This window comes from Diabrotica virgifera, chromosome 6 (assembly GCF_917563875.1).
Source record: "Diabrotica virgifera virgifera chromosome 6, PGI_DIABVI_V3a".
NCBI lineage: Eukaryota > Metazoa > Arthropoda > Insecta > Coleoptera > Chrysomelidae > Diabrotica > Diabrotica virgifera.
Window position 1 is genome coordinate 198,536,591 of NC_065448.1, and position 25,382 is coordinate 198,561,972.

At 31.4% G+C, this 25,382-nt stretch overlaps 1 protein-coding gene across 1 annotated transcript in view; it reads left to right on the forward strand.

The window, feature by feature from the left end:
- Positions 1-25,382, forward strand: part of LOC114339533 (putative E3 ubiquitin-protein ligase UBR7) — a 47,020-nt gene that overhangs the window by 6,117 nt on the left and 15,521 nt on the right. Inside the window, exons 2-3 of the mRNA XM_028290190.2 lie at positions 16,737-17,130; positions 24,071-24,306. Of these exons, the coding sequence (XP_028145991.2) occupies positions 16,737-17,130; positions 24,071-24,306 (630 nt within the window). The remainder of the gene's footprint in view (positions 1-16,736; positions 17,131-24,070; positions 24,307-25,382) is intronic.

Consider the following 25,382-nt stretch of genomic DNA (forward strand, 5'->3'; position numbering starts at 1 on the left):
TGAAAATCATAGTAAAACTAAGTCCATGAGAATAAATGCAAGGAACAACTTGCGTTGCTATTATTTCTATTGTTGAACATGACTGTCAACAAAATTTCTATTTAGCTGTTTATTGATGTCTGCATCCCATGATATAGCGCTCAAATTCAGCACAGACCAATTGGATTTTGTGTAAAATGTTTGATCATTCATCTACATTCATCTTTTAAAATAAACTATTTAAACAAGAAATCTTAAGTGCAATAATAAAAAAAACATGCCAGCACCTGGTCAATTGGCTACTGTTCAAATCTCATCTTAATTTTTCTCAATTTCTATTACACTTATCCAAAATTTCCTAAATAATAGTTCTCTGGCAATTAAAATGGAGAAATTTTTAATTTCTTTAACCTCGGAACAGAGAATTTCACAAGGTTTCCTCTCAAGTTGGCAGGCAGTAGCTCCAATACTGATGTCATTTGCTATTTGGTGTAGGGACGAATGTATGTAGTTCCCAGATAGTTATCTATATTCATCAACTAATAATTGGCTAATTTATAGCAGTGGCGACCGGTCAGGTTCGGCAGTGCCGACCCACACATTTATAGATATTATAGATTTTTTTAATATTCAATTTAATTAGAGTTTATGTAATTTTTTGTATCTGTGAAATAAAAACAAAACTGTCAGATAATACAGACTAAATTTTATTCATGGCTTTTAAAAGGATTCGACCAATCCGAGCGTTAAGTGATCCCTGCACATTTTCAAACACTGAATGATCTGAGCCATTCATCTGACTGTTCGGCTAGCCGACCCCAGCTCCTCCGTAGCTTGACGATTTACACGTAAAACTCAACGAAAAATACAAGTTGATGAACAACCAAACATATATTTCTCCGAAGGCATTAAGCGGCAGGTACGGCATATTTAAATCTGTCGGTTTCATTTGGAAGCATCGGCAGAAATTGTAAAAAATAATCACGCCGTTTTACGTCATTTTTTAAGTTGTCAGGAATTATCATTTACAGTCGAACCCGCTTATTGGAATAGCTTTCGTGCCAAACAAAAGTATTCGTATAACCGGGATATTCTAATAACCGTTCATTGGTGGCTAGTAAAAACGTTTCGGGACCTCAAATTTATATTCCTTAAACCGAGATATTCCTATAAGCGGTATTCTAATAAGCGGGTTCGACTGTATTTATAGATATACAGGGTGTAACAAAAATACAGGTCATAAATTTAATCACATATTCTGGGACCAAAAATAGTTCGATTGAACCTAACTTACCTTAGTACAAATGTGCACATAAAAAAAGTTACAGCCCTTTGAAGTTACAAAATTAAAATCGATTTTTTCCAATATATCGAAAACTATTACAGATTTTTTATTGAAAATGGACATGTGGTAGTCTTATGGCAGTAACATCTTAAGAAAAAATTATAGTGAAATTTGGACACCCCATAAAAATTTTATGGGGGTTTTGTTCCTTTAAACCCCCCAAACTTTTGTGTACGTTTCAATTTAATTATTATTGTAGTACCATTAGTTAAACACAATATTTTAAAAACTTTTTTGCCTCTCAGTACTTTTTCGAAAAGTCAGTTTTTATCGAGATATTTTGAATATTTGTCAAATCCACCACATATTTGTATATATCTAAGAACGATTATGGAGACTTGGTAATAATATGAAAATTTATTTATGATTTACATTTTTAGGTATATTTTGACCCATATTAAAAAAGAAGTAATATCTCGATAAAAAGTGCCTTCTCGAAAAAATACAAAGAGGCAAAAAGTTTTAAAAACACTGTGTTTAACTAATGGTACCGCAGTAAAAGTTTAATTGGAACATACACAAACATTTGGGGGGTTTAAAGGAACAAAACCCCCATAGAATTTTTATGTAAACATATTAAAAAAGAAGCCGCAACTCGATAAAAACTGCCTTATCGAAAAAATACTAAGAGGCAAAAAAGTTTTAGAAATATTGAATTTAACTGATGGTACCACAATAATAATTTAATTGGAACGTACACAAAAGTTTGGGGGGGTTTAAGGGAACAAAACCCCCATAAAAATTTTATGAGGTGCACAAATTTCACTATAATTCTTATTTTAAGATGTTCCTGCCATAAGAATGCCACATGTCCATTTTCAATAAAAAATCTTTAATAGTTTTTGATATATGTATTCGAAAAAATCGATTTTCATTTTGTAACTTCAAAGGGCTCTAACTTTTTTTATGTGCATATTTGTACTAAGCTAAATTAGGTTCATTCGAACTATTTTTGGTCTCAGAATATGCGATTTAATTTATGACCTGTATTTTCGTTACACCCTGTATAATATCGTATAATCGTTTTACAGGGTGTAACAAAAATACAAGTCATAAATTAAACCACATATTCTGGGACCAAAAACAGTTCGATTGAACCTAACTTACCTTTGTACAAATATGCCTACAAAAAAAGTTATAGCCCTTTGAAGTTACAAAATGAAAATTGATTTTTTCCAATATATCGAAAACTATTATAGATTTTTTATCGAAAATGGCCATGTGGCATTCTTATGGCAGGAACATCTTAAAAAGAAATTATAGTAAAATTTGTGCACCCCATAAAAAATTTATGGGGGTTTTGTTCCCTTAAACGCCCCCAAACTTTTATGTACGCTCCAATTAAATTAGTGTTGTGGTACCATTAGTTAAACACAATGTTTTTAAAACTTTTTTGCCTCTTAGTATTTTTTTAATAAACCAGTTTTATTCGAGTTGCGGCTTCTTTTTTAATATATTTACATAAAAATTTTATGGGGGTTTTGTGCCTTTAAGTCCCCCAGATGTTTGTGTATGTTCCAATTAAACTATTTTTGAGGTACCATTAGTTAAACACAATGTTTGTAAAACTTTTTTGCCTCTTAGTCTTTTTTCAATCAGACACCTCTTATCGAGATATGGCTTCTAATATAGTTCAAAATATATCTCAAACTGTAATTTATAAATAAATTTTCATATTACTACCAGGTCTCTTGTCACTATACAAATATGTGGTGGATTTGACAAATATTCAAAATATCTCGATAAAAACTAGCTTTTCCAAAAAGTACTAAGAAGAAAAAATTTTTAAAAAATATTGTGTTTAGCTAATGGTGCCACAATAATAATTTAATTGGAACGTACGCAAAAGTTTGGGGGGGTTCAAGGGAACAAAACCCCCATAAAATTTTTATGGCGTTCACAAATTTCACTATAATTTCTTTTTAAGATGTTCCTGTCATAAGAATACCACATGTCCATTTTCATTAAAAAATTTGTAATAGTTTTCGATATATCGGAAAAAATCGATTTTCATTTTGTAACTTCAAAGGGCTATAACTTTTTTTGTATGCATATTTGTACTAAGGTAAGTTGGGTTCAATCGAACTATTTTTGTTCCCAGAATATGTGATTTAATTTATGACCTGTATTTTTGTTATAATAATATAATACCTGTATAATATAATTATAGATAACTAATAAAATTGTTTAAGAAATACGATTTGGATTTTCTAATGTACTTTCTGATTCTAAGATATTTAGCGGCATGTCTAAAACTCAGAATGAACTAATATAATTAATTAGTTACATTTTGAATAACGTTATTGGATCTGAGCTTCAGAAAACCATTTGCTTTTCGCTAGAAATAGATCAAACTTCTGATTATCATGTCATTTACAATAATTATCCATTGTTGTCCAATACGCGTTACGTGGTAATATTTATGAGAGGTTTTAAGGTTTTACAGACGTGAGTAAAAGCTATAAGGCAGAATATGTTTTTGGTGTTTTAAAGAACAGATTAAAATTTTTTGTTATCAAAAATAAATTGGTAGGGCAAACTTATGACGGCGCTGCCGTGATGTCTGGTGAATTGAACGGTCTCCAGGAAAAAGTTAAAACTATTGCACCACAAGCTTTATTTGCTCACTGTCATGGGAATAGAATGAATTTAGTTTTGCAGGATACGTGTAAAAAAATGAAGAATATCGTCTTTTCTTGCCAGTTTAGCTCGTCCAAACGGACTACTGTTTTAGAACAATTTGTTTCGAAAAAAATGCAAACAGTTTGTCAGACGCGATGAAATTTTAAACCTCGGTTAGTTTCCACTGTAGCAGATTTTCGTGAACAGCCTTTGGAAGTTTTTTTAATTTATTATCGAAGGCGACGATTTTGAAAGTTGTGATGTGATGTCTTGATCCGTGAAGCAATCGGTTTGAAAACTTTCTTAAATGATTACTCTTTTAATACTCTTTTGAATATTTTTAAGAAAGTGTCTGCCCAAACCGATTTGATATTCATTGTTGTTCAAAATCAGTCAACTAACATTATTTATTTCAAAGATAGAATAAGAAAACTGGTGCAAAATCTCAAAGATTTTCTTAATGATAGTAGTTTTCAATATATACGCAGTGACGTTTTGGGTTCACTTGATATTTCCGAACCACCCCAAAAAAGACACAGGCATGAAACATATCTCGAAAAATGAGTATATTTTTAAATTTTGGGTATCTACTATGTATTACGCAAATACATAGATACTCGTTTTTCGAATTTAGAAGATTTGCAAATTTTTGACCTCTTTGACGATTCAAAATTTAAAAGTTACCTTCGCCAAAGAACTTTCAAGATATTTATTATTACAAATTATTTAAAAATTACGCTGATCCAAATATTTACAGAAAGTTAGATAAGTTACAAAATATGTGTAATTTTATATAGTAAGTACTGCAATTCATTACAACATAACAAACTGATCATCAATTCTCTTATTACCACCAACTTCTGCTTTAAGGTTGATCTGAACCCCCCCAAAAATAAACTACACATTCAAAAAATTTGAAAAAAATTGAGAAGGTATATGTGATCACTAGAAGTATTTTGACAAATTTTGAGCAAACTTCATGTTTTCGTTTTCGAAAACACTCAAAAAAACTCATTTTTTTCAAGTATAAAGCGGGAAAACTAAACATACAATTTTGTTAATTTTCTTACAGCATAAAGATATAATCCTAGGAAATACTTATGAATTTTTTTAAAATTTTTGAATGTACAGTTTTGCCACAGTAGGAAAAAATAATATGTTTCGGCTTATAATAAAGCTACCGGTAAGAAATTGGATAAAATTTCAATAACAACATATATAAAACTGTAACAATGGAAAATATTTCCAATAAAATGTTGAATATTTTTTCCTAAACATATGAAAAATCTCGTTAAACAAGAATTATATCTTGAATTGCCGCTAAGAATTTGTGCCGCCATGACATTGCGCCATCTACACCATCGGTAATATTTATGTTCGATAGATAGCAGTGCCTTCTGCTTCAATCGCGTCACACAGAACTTTATCCTAACAGCGTTGCCATATCAATTACTTTGTACAACAAAATGTTTTAATGTTAGTAGGTAATATAAGCCTACTACTATAACGTCTATTTATAACGCATCAACGTGACCTTCTGAAATTAATTTAACTACTTTTGTTGAAATATTTTCAGTCCCCTTGGCCGTATTAGATTTTGATATATAAACCCTAGTTGGCAATTGGCATTTTAATGTTTTTAAGTACCATAAAGTTGTCTTTTTTTATTTGCATTTTTTCATGTATCTCTGAAGCTTTGTATTTGACTATATTTTGAATTGGAATTGGAGCATAGTCTTCATTTGTCACATAGTGTTTCTAATAATACCATCCATGGTATTTCTCTTTTGTCGCACTTTTATGTTTATTAAAGATTTTAATTGAAATTATTACTTTATCTTTAAAATTTTCATTGTCCATTACTTTTTGCATTTGTGGTGAGCTAAATTTAAGGGAAAACAATTGGACGATATGTAAATAGATATGGAGTAAGAGCAGTAAATAACCACTTCTAAAATTAATTGAGGAGAGGTTAAAAATATTTTCACCTTCATATTAAAAATAAAAAAGGATCAATATACAAGGAATAATAGGTAACAATCAATTTTAAAAATCTTACATCTATATTGATTTCTTCTCTGTACGAAAACAACAGAAATAAATAAGACAAAAGAAAAATGTGTTGTCACTAAATAATATGTATGTTAAATAAACGTATTGATTAGTCTGATGGAAGTAGAACTTAAAACTGTTATATGGAGCTAATCTGGATCGGTATAAATTAAATGAGAAAAAAAAATCTAATAAACAGTTTCTTTAAGAGCAGGAATAGAAAGATTATGGAATATTAGAAAATGAAAACGGCGCGGCAGAATAATCATCGATAAAGAAGTAAAAAGAGGAAACGCGATAACGATATCTGGAACAATTGTTTTATCTGATAAGAAACGAAGAACAGCCAGAAATTGCTATCAAAATAAAAAATATAGTAAAGCAGTGTGGATTGTTTCTGTGTTTGAAAAAGGTTATGGGTTTTTACGACCTTGTCCGGACGGGTCAGTAACTGACAATAATATTGTGGAAGTTAAGTGACTGTATTCATCCCGAGAATATACATCTCTAGAGGCAGCCGAATCCATAAAAACATGTAGCTTGTTAAGTGAATGTCCCTAAAGAAAACAATAACTTCTTCTTTAGCCTGGTTGCATCCACTCCTATACAAAGGCCTCCCATGAGTTCTCCACTCTTCTCTGTTTTGTGCTATTTGGTACCAGTTTCTCCCCACTTTTGCTTTGAAGTCATCTAGCCATCGTCTTTGTGGTCTTCCTCTGCTACGACTATGCTCGCGTGGTCTCCAATGTAAAATGTTTCTCGTCCACCTTTCGTTGTTTTGCCGTGGCACGTGTACTGTCCTATCCAGCTCCATTTCATTTGCGCAATTCTTCCAATAACATATTCCACCTTCGTCCTGTTTCGTACGTCCCATTTCGAATATGTTCTCTCAGAGATACTCTTAAGATAGCTCGTTCGATGGCCCTCTGTGTTGTTCTTAATATATTGGCTGATAACCCTGTAAGTGTCACGGTCTCCACTCCATAAGTCTTATCTGGTAGAATACAACTGTTGAGTACCCTTTTTTCTAGATTTATTGGTATCTTTTTGTTTTTCAACACATCACTGAGTCTTGCAACTGCTGCCCAAGTAATTCAGATTCTTATAGCTATCTCGTCCGTTTGATTTTGATTGTCTAGTTTGATCATGTGACTCTTCGACACTTTCGATCTCACTTCCAACTAAGTCGATTCTGATATTTTGATTTGTCATCACTTTTGTTTTATTTAAATTCATTTTTAAACCGCCTTCCTCAGATTCATGTTTAAGCATCTTTAGTATGTAGATTGGTTCTTCTGTATTGTTGCTTATGAGCACTATGTCATCGGCAAATCTTAGATGACTTCCTTGCGTTATTCATTCCGTTTAATACGGTCCAGAGTTCTATGGAATCGAATGCCCCATTGTACAGCAAAAACAACAATACAAATGAAATATTAACGGTAGGCGGCCAGCAGTCTGAGAGAGTAAAAAATATATTTACTGGGAACGATAATCACAGAAAATAACGATTATACTCCAGAAATAAGAGAGAGAATTGAAAAAGCACGTGCCAACTTCGTGAAAATGAAAAAGATTTTATGCAGCAAAGATCTGATATTGGCCCTCAGAATAAGGCTAATTATAATATGTTATGTATATGGTATGTTAAACAGTAAATGGTTAAGTTTAATTAGTTACCACTATAAACAGACCGGATTAACCGATAAAAGTATAAAAGGCCCGGTTTCAGGTAAAATTTATTTTAGGCTTTATTATGGGAGTACCGTCTAGTCAGTGTTAATTGCAAAAGACCAACTCTGTCTACCTCGGTGGCTTATCGCTCCGGGTGGGTCTTAACAATGGGCCAGGTCAGATAAATTTAATAATATTTACGACCGCACTAATTGAACTCAAACCATTTACTGTTGAACAAACCATACACAGTGTGCTTTAATACTAAGGAGCTGAATCATGGACATTAAATCGAAATGCAATAAATCGACGAGCAAGACAGAGAAGAACTAGTTTTGGTGTTAGTGAAATAGTTTTGAGTATTTTTTTCTGTTAACAATGATTTTTAATATCTTTATTATAACCTTTTTGGACCTTATTCTGCGGTATCTCATGAAACTGATTACGCAAAAAGATCTCATGGGAATATTTTTCTCAAGAAACACGATGTTTTCGCCTTGCTTAAACATATTTTGCCGAATTTAAAATCAAAATCCTATTCTTTTCTTCTATTCTTTTTCTATCATACATTGACTTTATTCTCTCAGATATTTTTAGTTCTTAACATGTTGATGAACAGAACGTCTATAGACGACATTTTTAAAATAACGAGTTATGACAAAAAATCGGTAGATTTTTGTAGATTTTTTGTCACATTACATCTACAGATGCATATGAAATATAATACGACATCCATGGTCGTCGTCCACATGTTTACAAAAACATATTGTTTCCATAAAACAAATTTAGCAATTTGGCTATTACACTGGCGGACAAAAAATGTAGGTCACTAGATGAATTATTTGATGCCTTGGATTTCCTAAACCTGTTGTCCGATTTGAATGATTTTTTTAGTATGTTATAGCTTTATTATTTAAGAATCTTAATGTGTTAATATTGTTGCTAGACAGGTAAATGTCATTTTATACCGGGTGTAACAATCATACTGTGTTTTTCCTTAAAGTTCGGAACACTCTGTGGAATATTATAGTATAGATAAAATATTGAGATTAGAACTCAATTGTAGCCTTAGGCTTTCTTAACATTTTCTTTTCTGATTCATTTGCTTATGTGGGATAATAAAAAAAGTTAGGTACTTTAATAACTAGCCATGTTCTTCATCAATACAGGGTGTTTCTAAATAAGGGCGACAAACTTTAAGGGGTAATTCTACATGAAAAATAATGACAATTTGCTTTATAAACATATGTCCACAAATGCTTAATTTCCGTGATACGGGATGTTGAATTTTTTCTTACCAACTGACGGTTTATTTCTTGCTCTAAAACCGATTGAGATATGCAACTGAAATTTGGTATGTTTTAAGAGGTAGTTATTGCGCATTGTTTGACATACCATTAAGAATTTTATATTCACCATTGGCGTGCATACGGGTATAAATATTTTAGATACATCCCGTATGCACGCCAATGGCGAATATAAAATTCTTAATTGTATGCCAAACAATGCGCAATAACTACCTCTTAAAACCTACCAAATTTCAGTTGCATATCTCAATCGGTTTTAGAGCAACAAATAAACCGTCAGTTGGTAAGAAAAAATTCAACATCCCGTATCACGGAAATTAAGCATTTGTGGACAATGTTTATAAAGCAAACGGTCATTATTTTTTCATGTAGAATTACCACTTAAAGTTTGTCGCCCTTATTTAGAAACACCCTGTATTGATGAAGAACATGGCTAGTTGTTAAAGTACCTAACTTTTTTATTATCCAACATAAGCAAATGAATAAAAAAAGAAAGTGTTAAGAAAGCCTAAGGCTACAATTGAGTTCTAATTTCAATATTTGAGGCGTCCAGAGCAACAGTGGCCTAACCCACATCCCACAATTTTACCAAAATGCTTTTAATACATTAAAGTTATGCATTACTTCAGTGTTTTCAGATGCAGGGTGGCTGAAGCAACCATTGCTTGAACTAGTCTGCATCTGAAAACACTTAAATAAAGAATAACTTTAAGGTAATAATATCGTTTTGGTAAAATTGTGGGATGTTTGTTAGGCCACTGTTGCTCTGAGCGCCTCATTTTATCTATGCTATAATATTCCACAGCGTGTTCCGAACTTTAAGGAAAAACACAGTATGATTGTTACACCCGGTATGAAATGACATTTACCTGTCTAGCAAACAATATTAACACATTAAGATTCTTAAATAATAAAGCTATAACATACTAAAAAAATCATTCAAATCGGACAACAGGTTTAGGAAATCCGAGGCATCAAATAATTCATCTAGTGACCTAAATTTTTTGCGCGCCAGTGTATATTCTACTTTGCAAAATTCATATAGTGTCACAACACTTGCTTATACATTTGACGCACTGTCCGTCAACGTGTTAAAAAGTTTATGTATAAACAAAATTTGTGCTAATACATTTTTACAAGATTGCAAGCGGTCATAAAATTTTATTACCATTTTTCAGTGTGAGATAAGAGATGACTAACAACTGGAATATTTAGTTACCGAGAAACATAATATGCAATTAGTCTATGATGTGAGGCCGCTCTCGTCGGAAAAAAAATTCTGATTTGGTTTCTTTGCGGATTCCTATTCAAAAATGTACCCTTTAAATAAATCAGAAGGGTGCCGGCGAAATTTTTGGGCAGAAATTGTCTAAACAATGTTTCTAAACAAATTCACAAGATTGGTAATTGGTATTTAGCAAAGAATACATATCTCCCAAGAACCGACACAAACGGATTATCTATGAACTAAATTTTTATGCGCATGTGCCAGATCGGCCATTTCTCAATTTGTATGAATAGCAAATAATTTTGGTGACATTTGTCTTGTACAGGATCGGCGTTTGTTGTCACAGTTGTTTGTTTGGCTTGGCTTGGCGTTAGTATATTTTGTTTTTGTATCAGTTTGTAGCTCATAATATTTTGTATAGACTTATTTTCTATATATATTTTCTTATATAGCCTACAACTATTAATTGTTATTTTCCAACATTTATACAATTTAATTCTTTTTGAGATATCTTGATTATGTGAATTAATTATTTTAAGCTTTTTCATGAACTATAAACTATCGTATAAAAAATTAATTTTGTATTTATTGGGATTTCACAAAGAATTTAAATCTAAAATATCATACAAATTCTCTAACCTTTCTTTGACCTCTACTGTACCAAATGCATCTGCAGGAAGAGCACAAAGTCATATTTTATATGTGTTCATTCCCAAGCGGTCTAACTGTGTATAATTTTACATGCATCTGATCTGCGACGGAACTGACGTCACATACTGTTTACAATTTCTGACGTGAAGTTGGCGTTGACAGGTGTTTTTGTGGTTAATAAATAATAAATATTTTATTTGGTGACATATTTTAAGGTAAAATAAATTGTAAAACAGGTAACATTATGTATTAAGGAAATATTAAGTCAATAATTTAATGCATTCCTGTTGGTAAATCAAGAAATTATTCCGGAAACCAAGAGTCGGCCATTGTTATGTCAAGTTAGCGGCTACATTTTATCGGCTACTTTGGAAGCCAGAATTTTGCTCATAGGTTCTATCCTGTGTGTTTTTATATCAATGGTTCATTCCACAAGCCACGTGTTGTGTTTAAAAAGTTGAGAATCCAATACTCACAAAAACTTCCATAAAGTCCTTTTATCAGCAAACCTAAATTAAATTTAATAAACTATGTTTCATTAAATTGTTTCTGTAGTTTGTATAAAACAATAACTTAGGTCAAATATATAAAACAATTTATGACTGACTACTTGAAATTCAGGATTTTCAGGAGTAACATTATATAATTTAGCTAATTCAAAAAGTTTGATCCAATATCACTTGAAATTGTTTCAACATTCAAGTTAATGCTTGATAATTGACAATACACTCTTCATAATAGGTTTACATTCTCTTGATTATACTTGCGTTCCAACAAAAAAAAGCTAAAGGCTGCTTTCATATGGAATATAAGCTTCTGACCATAATGATCAAAACGTTTCCATATATATATATATTAATTAATATATTAATTAAAAAAATCACTTTTTCTCTTTTCTCGATTGCTTATTAGTTTTTATTGTATACTATACCTCGTCCAATTTACTTACCGTTGCACGTCATCCGCGCCATAGCCTGTGACACGATACCAACACGAAATATTTAGGCGGTGGGTGTGTTCTTTTTTAGAATCCAAATGATTCTAAAGGGGAACACACCTACCGCCTAGATATTTCGTGTTAGTATCGTGTCACAGGCTATGGCGCGGATGACGTGCAACGGTAAGTAAATTGGACGAGGTATATATATACTTTTTCAGTTATTACATCTTTATATTTATAGAAATAAAATAGTACAATACTTATTGGTTTTTTATTTATTTACCCCGATATTCGACTTTAAAGAATGTACTGGCTGGTTTTGGCTGGAATGTACGGAATGTTTTGGCTGGTTTCCAAGACAATAAAAATTGAAAATATTGACATTCGATTTTAACATACAGTTTCTTGTTGTTGATCACGAACATTTGTCATCCAAAAAGAATTGGATTCCGTGACGGTTACAACGACGGTTATTTTTCGATTATTTTACGAAATAACGAATACAATGAATAATACCTCGACAAACAAGTAATTGGTCCTAGGTTTTCACCCAAAGTAATCGAAAGTAGAACTGGAAGTCGATATTGGAACTCTTCGTGTAAGTTTGCGTAGATTGATCTACGATTTTACTAATTTTGTCATCTTGTTTTACATTCATATCATATTTTGAGTGACTTTAAAGCAGTACCTACGGTTGTAACTCTAAAACCGAAGTCCGATGTCAAATTTCTCATCTTTAATACCATCCATGGGTTATAAGCTTTCATTCGACACCTCATTTGTCATTCTATCTGTATTAGTAACTGAGGAGTTGTATTCGCGGTCGGACGGACAGACAGTCATGAAACCAGAAGTATATATTTGTTCTCGTCTTGCGAATGCGCGTCGAATAATATATCACTTGTGCTATTGCGGTGACTTTAAAAGAGTACTTCCGGTCGCATTTCTAAAACCGGAAGTCCTAGGTCAAATTTCCCACCTTTAGTGCCATCCATGTATTATGAGCTTTCATTCGACACCTCATTTGTGATTCTACCTGGTATAGTGACGGAGGAGTTACATTTCCGGTCGGACGGACAGACAGTCTAGGTCAAATTTCTCACCTTGAGTACCATCCATGGATTATAAGCTTTCATTTGACACCTCATTTGTCATTCTACCTGGTATAGTGACTGAAGGAGTTACGTTCGCGGTCGGACGGACAGACAGCCTATTAGGTCACACCAAGTCGTTCAAATTCTCACCAACTTGTTCACACTTTTTCAAAATTGGTGAAAACAACAAATTATATTTTGTATCGTTGTATCAATATAAGCCAAAAAGAATAATTAGTGAATGTCACGCCACTATAATATATTTTATTATTGGTCTTTCAATGCTAAAATCCGGATAAAAAAGGTATTTTATCCATGGTTTTAATCAATATAATTCTCACCATTACTTTGTGTTGTATTTGCAACCTTTTGTAAATCAAAAATAATTCCACCATATTAAGAATGTCAACAAAAGCCGGCCCTGCATGCAACCTTTCTCTCAGTGCAACTAAAATTTTATTGATACACGCCAGAAATGTGCGAGACTTTTCTCAGTGTACTCGCGTGTACACTTGCCAACTCGATACTAAAATTAAGTACATGCTAACAACAAAAGAATCGCCGTCCGTGTCGGTTCTTGTGAGAGATATGTATTCTTTGGTATTTAGTGTAACTCAATCTGAATATTTCTGAATCTATTTCGATTATGACTGGTCGATGTTGGCGGAGGGGGGGAAACTATGGAGTACGGTTCGGAAGCTTGGGAGTAGTTGCAACTGTGAGTTACTCGAAACCCAGCATAGATCGAGGTTGCGCCTTTGCGCCATCTCCTATAAAAGAAAGTAGTTTTATCTTTTAGACTATGAATAAGGTGAATATTGATTTCTTCGGCCAACTCCAGGAGTTTCCCTCATTTACATATGGTGACTGCTTAAGTCCTGTAAACTGTAGGTTGGTTGTTGGTTTTCCACAGTTTTGTCGTGCGATATGATTGGCGTATGTAATTGGTACATTGTAAATAATTAAATAAATAAATAAATTGTTTAAAAAACTATGGTAATAATAATATACAAAATTTAAAGAGAAGTAGTCCCGGTTGTGTGGTAGCTCCCGCATGAAAAATGCTTCCCATTCAGTTTCTCTGGAATTCCTGCTCAAAAATGTCTCCTTTAAACTTTATGAGAAGGGTGCCGGACGGCATTTTTGGGCAGAAATTGTTTAAATAACTTTTTTCTACAACCGTGTTAAAAATGCAATTTTTAGCACTCCATACGAGCGTTAAGAATGCTATTTTAAGGCACTAGTGCTTTAAAATTTTTAAGGCACTGCAGTTAAAAGTGAATTGTCAAATTGTGAAACGTAAAAATATTTATATTTCATATTTCATTTATTAACATTAATATTAATAGTACAACTTGCTCAATTTGAAAAAGGTAGTTTAAAACGTTTTGTAAAATTTAAATTAAACTGTATTATTGCATTTTTAACACGTTTGTAGAAAAAACTATTAAAATTTGTTAGAATATACTTACAACAATAAAAGTAGATGTTATTCTATATTTTGTTATGTTATGATTTACGTATTGACAATATAGACGGTTTTGATGTAATGTCAAGAAAAATATAAAAATGGAATGTCAGTCAAGTTCAAGTAAAAGTTTTTGTAGGTATTGTCATTGTCCTGTAAATGAGAATGAATAAATTATAATCGTTGATATATAAGACGTTTGTAGAAAAAATATTGTATGATATACGTGTTAAAAAGTACATTTTTAAGGCACTTTAATGTGAATTGCAGAATTCGCTTCGCTGATTCTGCAAACTTTCACATGCCTGCCTTAAACGTGTACTTTTAAACTTTTAACACTTATATCATAAATAACTATTAAATTTTATTTTTAACGCGCATAATTAACAAGTAAAAAACGATTTATTTTTGAAATAAGCCCCGGTTACCCAGCAAAATCTTAAAATTAAATGTTTAAGCTTCGATTTTAGGCACTTGTCAACTACAAAAATAATAATAATTATCAGTTTTCAAGCCTCTAACTCGAATATGCGTATGTTCGCATTTTTCAGATTTTAAATCGCTTATAACTCAAAAACTGTGAACTTGTCAGAAAAATGAAAACAAACTTTTTTATTTAGTATTACCCTAAAAACCTGAAAAAATATTTTCCCGTGCAAAATAGAAGATTGTTGAAATAGAACCTGCCGCATCGGCATTAAAATTGGATGGACGCATAATAACATCAACGAATTGAACGAATATAATATAGCTCATAGAGAAAGCTTTTATATGAAACAGATGGTCACGTTTATAAGGAGGCTTGTTGACGAGGGATGTTACGGCCGCAGAGCGGGCGGTGGTGAGATGACGGTGACTACGGACGTTGTCAGATCTATGCACCTCCATAGCACCTACTCAGTTGGAACGCAAAATCCTATGCTAAAACGTTACAGGGCCGTAAACTTCTACTCACTATATATTCTTTGATACATTTTAAAAAGAACGGTCTAAATTTAAGACAGAACCGACTACTCTTCATAATTTTGAAAAAAAAATGTTTAAACTTTAATACAAGCACTTGGCTATTTCAGATATATTAATATACATAAATCTAAGTTTTTAAACTTCGAAAATGCGTATTATCGCATTTTTCAGATTTTAAATCGCCCTTAACTCGAAATCTATCAACTTTTGAGAAAGATGGCAACATACCTTTCTTGTTAGAATGGCCCAAAAAACCTAAAAAAATATGTTCCGGAGCAAAAAGGGTGATCTTTTGAATTTCTTAAAAAAAAATTTTTAAACAATTTCTGGCCAAAAATTTCGCCCTGCGCACTTCATATTTCCTTAAAGAGAACATTTTTGAATAGGAATCCGCAGAGAAACCGAACCATAATTTTTTTTAAACGGGAGCGGCACACGTCATGGACTAAATGTTTCTTGCCAACATTACATTTTGTTATTAGGCATTGATAAAATTACTGTCTTAAACAATTTGGCAACAGGGCCAATTGAGCCAATGGGTGTAAGGACAGAATAGTGTTCAGGTTTCTACATTATTACAGAGTCATCATGTAGAAATCTACAATTAAGTTGAAAATGTTACCACAGTAACATGCTACAGTACAGCCATCTCTAGGATCAGAAACAAATTAATTAAGGGTTCATATCAACCTTAAATGAACGGGATTTCTCTTGTCTCAAAATAATTAAAACATATTAAACACCATGAAAAAGAGAATGTCAAGTAAACCAAACAAAAGAATCTCCTATGATGATTTAAGCCTTTTAATTAGGCGGTATGCCTATATGAGGAGACAAAAAGACCTTGCCGACCCTGTCTCTAAGGCCACGAGCCGCCACTGATTTATAGTTGACTTTAAGGTCTGGTTTCACCAACAACAAATAAATCAATGAATAGTTGTTATTTGTCAAATAAAATTTATTAGTTGATTATAATGTTTATTGTGTTTCAATATAATTTTGATAATTTAAAGTTAAACTGACGAATTTTCTTTGGTACAGATATTTACAGCAAGAATAACTTGTCAATTTATTCGAAGAGTAAATACTTATTTGATAAATAACTAAATAAAATATTACTTGATGTTAGTGAAACGTAGATGTGTCAGTTTATTGGTCGAATAACTGTATTCATCCTATAAATTACTATTTGTTGTTGGTGAAACTGGCCATTAAACATTCAAAAGTTCCTGAAGATGTACTGATAAGTCCAAAAATGTTGATTCTGGACAACTGTTGTAATCCAATTAAATGTTTATGTTAATCTTTTAATTAAACAGTTATATCAATTACAACAAAAGTTTTTTACTTTGATTTTAAGATTTTTACACATCTAAACTATAGATAAAATTTTTTATATTTTTCTCTTAGGGTTACATCAAGAGACAAGCTTTATATTCGTGTCTCACATGCATCCCTGAAGCTAAAGAAGATCCAGATAGAGGAGCTGGAGTATGCTTGGCTTGCAGTTATCACTGTCATGATGGGCATGAACTAGTTGAACTTTATACTAAGAGAAATTTCCGATGTGATTGTGGTAATAGTAAATTTAATAATGTTGTATGTAACTTATTTACTGATAAGAGCCTGGTAAATGATTTGAATGCTTACAACCAAAATTTCTCTGGGTTGTATTGTGTTTGTCACCGCCCTTTCCCTGATATGGAGGATCCAGTACCTGATGAGATGATACAATGCATTATTTGTGAAGATTGGTATCATACCAGACATTTAGGTACTGAAGTACCATCGAATAATTTTGCAGGTAAGACTTCAATAGAATATAAAGGTTAGTATAACATATTATTAAAACTAAAATAAACATACTGTAAATTACACTCACTTTTTTTATTAAATTAAAATTATGCATCCATTTATTGATTGCTAATGGTTTTGCAATGATTTATGAAGTTTGTTAATTGAAGAAAAATTGAAGATTGTATATTAAGGAACAGTCTTTCCACATCATCATCATCACAGTACTACAGCCCTTCAAGAACCTCAGCCTTCTCAAACTTGAGTTTTCCTGTTGGCATCACAGATCTTCTCATCATCCTGTGTTAAGACGTATATTCCCCATCTTATTTCCACCGGCTGTGCTGTTGAAATCCTTTCTATCTTCAATTGTGGGGTCTGGGCTACATGTCCTGTCCACTACAGACATTTTTGCTTGATTATGGTGGTAATATATTTTCCACCAAACTTATGCTTGTAGATATTCTGTAGTTCAAAGTTATCTCTCATCATAGTCATTAACATCTTGACAGGTGTGTTGTGGTTTATCATTGGGTTGTTGAAGTTATATCTTTGCCTCCATATTCCAAATAACTTTCTTTCAAAAATCGATAGATATCATCTTGGTCATCGTCATTATTTTCAATTAATGGTCTTTCCTTCGCCTATAAGAAAATATATCTTTTTAAATTATGTACATGTACACTTTTAAATTCAACCTTTAAAAACTTTAATACAGAATTATGTATCCACTTATGTCAGCATTCTCTTGACAAATTTAATCCAGTTTCATGATTACATTCAGCTTATCTTAGACAATTTCTTTGACCTTTTTTGCAAACCTTTACTAGTATTTTCCTATTCCTATTAGAAACTGATTTTGAACTAGTTTCGGATAGGAATAAGAGAAACTAGTTTTGAACCTGGGCTTTTCCCTTTTTATCGTAAGATACTTCCTGTTTCTCCATAATGCTTAAGCCGGCCGGCCAAAATAATCAATCTTTTTCATCATGTTTTCATCATTTGTACAATTACCATCCGGTGACAGTAGTATGTAATTAAAAAATCGATCCTAGTGCACAGGATAGCCCAACGAGTACTTGCATTTTATTTATCTGATTACTGAAATTATTTTCGTCACGAAATTGTGACGTGAATAGCGTGATCATTACATGACGGTTTTTCCTTGTGTTGGAACAATTGAGCAAATCAGAGAATTGGAAGAAATAAAATAATTAAGCTATGTAATATATATATTTTTTTTCAACTTTTCCGACTAAGAAACAGCAAGAATTGACCACCTTTTTTCAACAGACAGACAAGGTTTTTTTCTATATTTTTTCCATCATTTAAAAATTTCACAAGTATAGAAGTATTTTTTGTATATCGTTCATGGGATCCATCTCTCTTCATAGTGGTATTTTGAACCTTTTGACCATAGCTCTGAAGATGGCTTTATAAGCCGAAAGCGCTCAGCTAGGAATTATTTGTTTTACACACTTAAAAAGTACACTTTTCCCTGTTCACCTGTTATCATAAGTGTGTACAAAACTATTTCAGTCTTTACATACATAAATAAAATATTTAATGAAATGAAAAATCAAGATATATTAGCAAAATAAATCAGAATAAAAGTGACTAGGGATAGTTCGCTAAATGGACAATGAACATGCTAAAATAACAACAGAAGAGGGAGCACAAACACAATTTCATTCGAAACAGGAGTGTGACAATGCGATTTTCTGTCAACCACAATATTCAACAGCAATAGAAGGAACCAACAAGACCAGCGTGATTAAAGGAACTATTCTACATTCAACATCAAGATGCAGTAGAAGTAAACAAACCGAGACACGTTAACTGTTACAAGGAGCACCCTGAATCATGATTTACAATGTATATTTGTAAATCATCATATGTGATTTACAATGTATACAGGGTGAGTCACCACTAACGGGACGGAAGATTACAGCGAAATGGTAAAAGATTTGAAATTGTTTTTAAATTAATAGTTTGTAAGTTGAGCAAAGCTTCTTTTTAAATTTATTTTGAAATATACAGGGTGTTCCAATAAATGGCGGCGTATCAAAGTTATATTTTTTCTTATGGATCACCCTAGATTTTATTGCATTTTTAATTGTCTGCAATAAATAAGGTATAGTTTCATAAGGCTTCCCTATACCTATGAACAGAGTGTTCTGAGTTACGTTGACGTTTCTTAAAGTGTAGAGTTTTAAAAAAAGGCTTATTCTGAAGTTATTTAAGAAATTATAAAAAAATTGATTTTACATCTAAATAGTTGGATATTTGTTGAATATATTCCATGATTGAGTATTACAGATTTGCTTACAGGGTGTTCACAATTTACAGTTTCATTATTGGATCATTCAATGTGTTATATGATACTTATTTTAAATGGAACACCATATATATTAATAAATAATTATACTAAACAAATTTACCTCTTTCAAATGGTATATGGATGTCCTATACCTGGGTCTCATAGTTTTTGCGTAATTTACAATTTTTTAAATTCTTAATCTGTAAATCCATTTTAAAACAAAAGATGTAGTTAATTAATGTCATTGTATCGCATTGTCATTTCATGAGAATACGGTCTGGTAATTATCTTATAATTAATGTATTCTATGATTGATTGTTACCCATTTATTTACAGGGTGTTCAAAATTTACAGTTTCATTCTTGGATTATTCAATGTGTTATATGGTGCTTATTATAGAACACCGTATATTAATAAATTATTATACTAAACAAAGGTTCCTCTTTCGAATGGTATATGGATGTTCTATAACTAGGAGTCATAGTTTTTGCGTAATTTACCATTTTCTTAAACGGTAAATCGATTTTAAAAATATTTTTATTTTAGAGTCACTCTCGATTTTTAAACCCATTATCTTGGCATAGTTGGTATAAACGAGTGTAGCTGTAAATAAAAATGTATACTTTTAGTTGCTGATTTGTAAAATAAATTTTTTCGTTATTGAAAATAATTAAATACATAACGAAACAAAGAATTTTATTAAAATAAATACATGAAGAATACAAAAGGACCCACAAATTACTATAAGTAAAAATTTTTATTAAAATAAATACATGAAGAATACAAAAGGATCCACAAATTACTATAAGTAAAAATTATCAGTTATGTAATATATGTTCAAAATGTTTGCTTTCTTGTGCAATACAATAAGCGATTTCATCTTTAAATGATTTGCTTACATTATTTTTTAACATAGATGGTGTTATATACGCAAAAGCGTTCGAAGTTCTTAATTGCATATCATCTGGAGTAGTAGGAAGTGTAGCATAATATACAATATTTTTAATAAAACCCCATTTTAAAAATCCATCTTTGTCAATCCTGGTGACCTAGGTGGCTTTCGTAGATAGCGTGATTGTTCATTTTTAGGAACAATTAAATTTGAATATCATACACGGATGTTTATATTTTTGATAATTACCAAACCGTACTGTAATAAAATGACAATGTCATACAATGACATTAATTAACTACATATTTTGTTTTAAAATTAATTTACCAATTAAGAATTTAAATAATTGCAAATTACGCAAAAACTATGAGACCTAGTTATAGGACATCCATACACCATTCGAAAGAGGTAAATCTGTTTAGTATAATTATTTATTAATATACATGGTGTTCCATTTAAAATAGGGATAGTATGACATATTGAATAATCTAATAATGAAACTGTAAATTTTGAACATTCTGTAAACAAATGCGTAATAATCAATAATGGAATACATTTAACCAGTATCCAACTATTTAAATGTAAAAGTAATTTTTTTATAATTTCTTAAATAGCTTGAGAATAAGCCTTCTTTTAAAACTTTAAATTTTAAGAAAAGTTAACATAACTCCGAACACTCTGTACATAGGTATAGAGGAGCCTTATAAAACTATACCTTATTTTTTGCGGACAATTAAAAAATGCAATTAAATACAGGGTGTTCCATAAGAAAAAACATAACGTTGATACGTCGCCATTTATTGGGACACCCTGTATATTTCAAAATAATTTTAAAATGTAGCTTTTATTAACTTACAAACTACTGATTTAAAATTTTTTACAAATCTTGTACCATTTCGCTGTAATCTTCCGTCCCGTTAGTGGTGACTCACCCTGTATACATTTTAAATCATGATTCAGGAGTGCCCCTTGTAACAGTTAACGTGTCTCGGTTTGTTTACTTCTACTGCATCTTGAGTGTGAATGTAGATTACTCCTTATCACAAATATGCAGATGACATAGTTCTTGTTCTTGTGGGAAGAGACAAAGAAAGATTAAAAGAAGCATTAACAATCATGTCAAATGAAGCACGGAAAAGAGGTCTATAAATTAACGAAAGAAAACCAAAATATTAATACCAATTAATGCAATACCGACAGCAAAAGCGATAATTGTTTCTTGTCATATTATAATGATCCCCATGTTGTCTCTATTCTGCTCTGTTGTAAAATAAATTCTAAGGTTTGGTTGTTTTCTAGAATATATGAAAAATATATTTGCATCTTTAAAATAATTCACTTGAGTAGAAAATAGGGGTGGTCACCAAAATAATTGTTTTTAACTATAGCCTAGTAAATGAACGGGAAATTCGGCGATACCGTGTAATTTTCAGGGGCAACTCCGAATTGCATGAAAATTTGGATTTAAGTTCTACTTACCCTCCACTTCAAAGTTGAAATTGTGCCGTTGGTTGCTTTTACTTGGGGGGTGATAGTCACCCCTTCTTGGGGGTAAAAAAACATAGGTTCAAGATAAGACCGGAAATGGATAAATTGACTGGTTTTAAGCAATTTTTGTTCTATAGTGTTTTTTACGTAAGTCAATACTTTTCGAGTTATTTCCCATTGAAAATGTTGATTTTTCGACAAAAAAAACTACGTTTTCAGACGGTTTTTCGCAAATAACTCAAAAAGTAAATATTTTATCGAAAAAAATATCCTTAGCAAAAGTAGCTTATAAAAAACCCAAAGAAATTGTGTATCAGTAAAGTCTATCAATCAAATAAAAACAAAGTTGTAGCTCATGAAAAATACGTTCTTATTCGTCTAATTCCAAATCGAATATTTCAAGGTGAAATCACCGAAAAATTAAGCACTTTTCGGGAAAAACCCATTAAAACTAAAGTGTTTATAGAAACCTTTTTTTTAATTGTTAATACAAGTTTTAGCATTAAAAATTAGCGAGTTACGCTCAAAATAAAGTTGGCCCTCTTTTTTTTGTAAAAAATCATGAAAATCTCGCCGTGTTTAGCTCCCCAAATGAAATTAATCGCTACCGCTTTACAAACAATTTACTTACCTATCTATTTTTTATACGATCTGTCAGTTTCACCGGTTTAAAGTGTTTATTTTTGAAAGGGTTATAATTGAGAAAGCTTGAATGGGTCACTAATCACGAGTGTATGCAAATTTTGAACAGCCATATCTTAACCAATTTTTGTCTTACGGAGAAACAAAATGGAACTAGCATATTTATAATAGCAAAACCTACATTTTTTAATCTTTAAGATTTGTTATCACTAATACTTTTTAAGTTATTTTGAAAAAATTAAATTTTTCAAAAATTTTTAGAAATTTTTTTTTTACTATAAAACTAAATGTTTTCAAAAATAAGCACTTCAAACCAATCAAACTTACAGATCATATAAACAATACACATACAGTTAAAATAGATGGTAAAGCCAAACGAATAATTTCATTTAGGGTGCTAAATAGAGGGAGGTTTTCACGATTTTTTTTTACCAAAAAAGGGGCCAACTTTTTTTTTCAGTGTAACTCGTTTATTTTTGATGCTGTAAACTTTTGTAAAAAACAAATAATAAGCTTTTTTCGATACTTTAAAAATGTTAATAAGGTTTTCCCGAAAAACTCTTCTTTCTTCGGTGATTTGGCGTTGAATTATTCGATTTGGAATTAGACGAATAAGAACGTATTTTTCATGAGCTACAACTTTGCTTCTACTCAATTTGTAGACTTTACTGGTACACCATTTTTTTCGTTTTTTTATAGGCTACACTTTTGATAAAAATATTTTTTTCGATAAAATATTTACTTTTTGAGTTATTTGGGAAAAACGGTCTGAAAACGTAGTTTTTTTTGTCGAAAAATCAACATTTTAAATCGCGAATAACTCGAAAAGTATTGACTTACGTAAAAAACTTTATAGAACAAAAGGTGCTTAAAATAAGTCAATTTATCCATTTCCGGCCTTATTTTAAACACGCGTTTTTCACCCCCCGAGAAGGGGTAAATGTCACCCCCCGAGTAAAAGCAACCAACGGCACAAATTCAACTTTGAAGTGGAGGGTAAGTAGAACATAAATCCAAATTTTCATGCAAGTCGGAGTTGCCCCTGGAAATTACACTCCAAAACGGTCATTTATTGGGCTACTATAATAGTCCGTCCGACTTTGACTTTACAGTATAGGAAACATAGGCAATGCAGTCCTTATGAGAGTTTTTAGCGCGGTGATGCCGATTTTATCAAAACAAATTTGTAATCGAACATTAGAGAGATTAAATTAAAACTGTTTGTGTTTTAGAAAGACAATCTACAATTTTAGGATTTGTATGCGTTTAAGTTTATTTGATATACTATAGTTATTACGCATATGAATCCTAAAATTGTTGATTGCCTTTCTAAAAAAGTTTTAATTTAATCTCTCTAATGTTCGATTACAAATTCTTGATAAAATTGGCATCACCGCGCTAAAAACTCTCATAAGGACTGCATTGCCTATGTTCCCTATACTGTAAAGTCAAGGTGGGACGGACATTAGTATAAAATGTAATAATTTAGAAAACAAGTTTTGATTATTTTATTGATACAATAAGTTTTCACCAAGTGCTCAATTAATTGATAAATTTCTGATATTAACATCACTTTTATGTTTGGTCTAATTTAACATTTTTTTTTAGAAATGATTTGTGAATCTTGTGTAACTAAACATGATTTCTTACTCAATTATGACAGCTACAGCATGGTTAAGCCTGCTCGTATTACTGAAGAAACTAATGTAGATGTAACATCTGATACTAAACAACCTATTGATGAAATAAAGACAGGTGAAGAACAAACAAAAAATGAAAATTCTGATTATTGCAAAAAACCAAAACAGAAGTCACTGAAAGTTTGTGCCAAATTTTGGCCAAATGTAAGTAATATCTATGTATAGGTCAATTTCCTACTTTGTACAATTCAAGACACTTAGGTATACAGTGAGGACGTTTGAGTTGGAATAAATTCATTTTCTCGAGAATGGGCGACTCTGTAGATAAATCCCGAAACAGGTTGATTTTTATTTTCAAATTATAATTTTTTGGCATAGGTATATATCATACTAGTGACGGCATCCATCTGGGCGTGATGACGTAATCGATTATTTTTTTAAAGTAATAGGGGTCGTGTGATAGATTATTCGAAAGGTTATTCAATTCTCTATTCACTAATATAAACATTAACATACTTATTTATACAGGTTGCCCAAAAAAAAATGAGACAAAAAGAATGTATGTAATTTATTTAATGCAAAATACATTTTACTGCTGTCAGAAAACAGAAAAGGATGTTACTTTGAAAGATAAATATTGCTTTTTGCTTTAACCCGGAAACAGTCGCGCTCTTTTATGTAACGTCATCGGTCGCACGTTAGATTTTATCTAACAATACGAATTTACAACAAATTTTTATTTTATAGTACATATTTTTATTTACTTGTTATGTTAGAAATAGTATTTCTAACAATTTTTAAAGCTAATTGGTTCTCACCAAGGCCATAAATTCCACAAAAAGAAGAAGAAGAAAAAAATATTAAACCTACGCATTACTACACCCCTCCTCGAGGCACTTACAAGTGGAAAGCTATGTTGCCAAATTTTTCATTAAGTTATCACGGAAAAGGATAAAATGTTAGATTTTTTCTATCGGCGCGACTACTCCCGGATTAATTAAATGTTCAATCTGCTAAGAGGCAGCTTTAATATTGAATTTAAGCGAAAAGCAATATTTATTTATCAAATAAACATTTTTTCCTGTTTTCAAACAACAGTAAAATGTATTTCAAATTAAATAAATTATATACCTTCTTTTTTTTCTTAATTAATTAAATTAAAAAAAATTCTGGGTACCCTGTATAAATAATTATGTTAACGTTTATATTAATGCAGAGAGCATTAAATAACCTTTCGAATGAGCTGTCACAAAAAAAATCATCGATTACGTCATCACGCC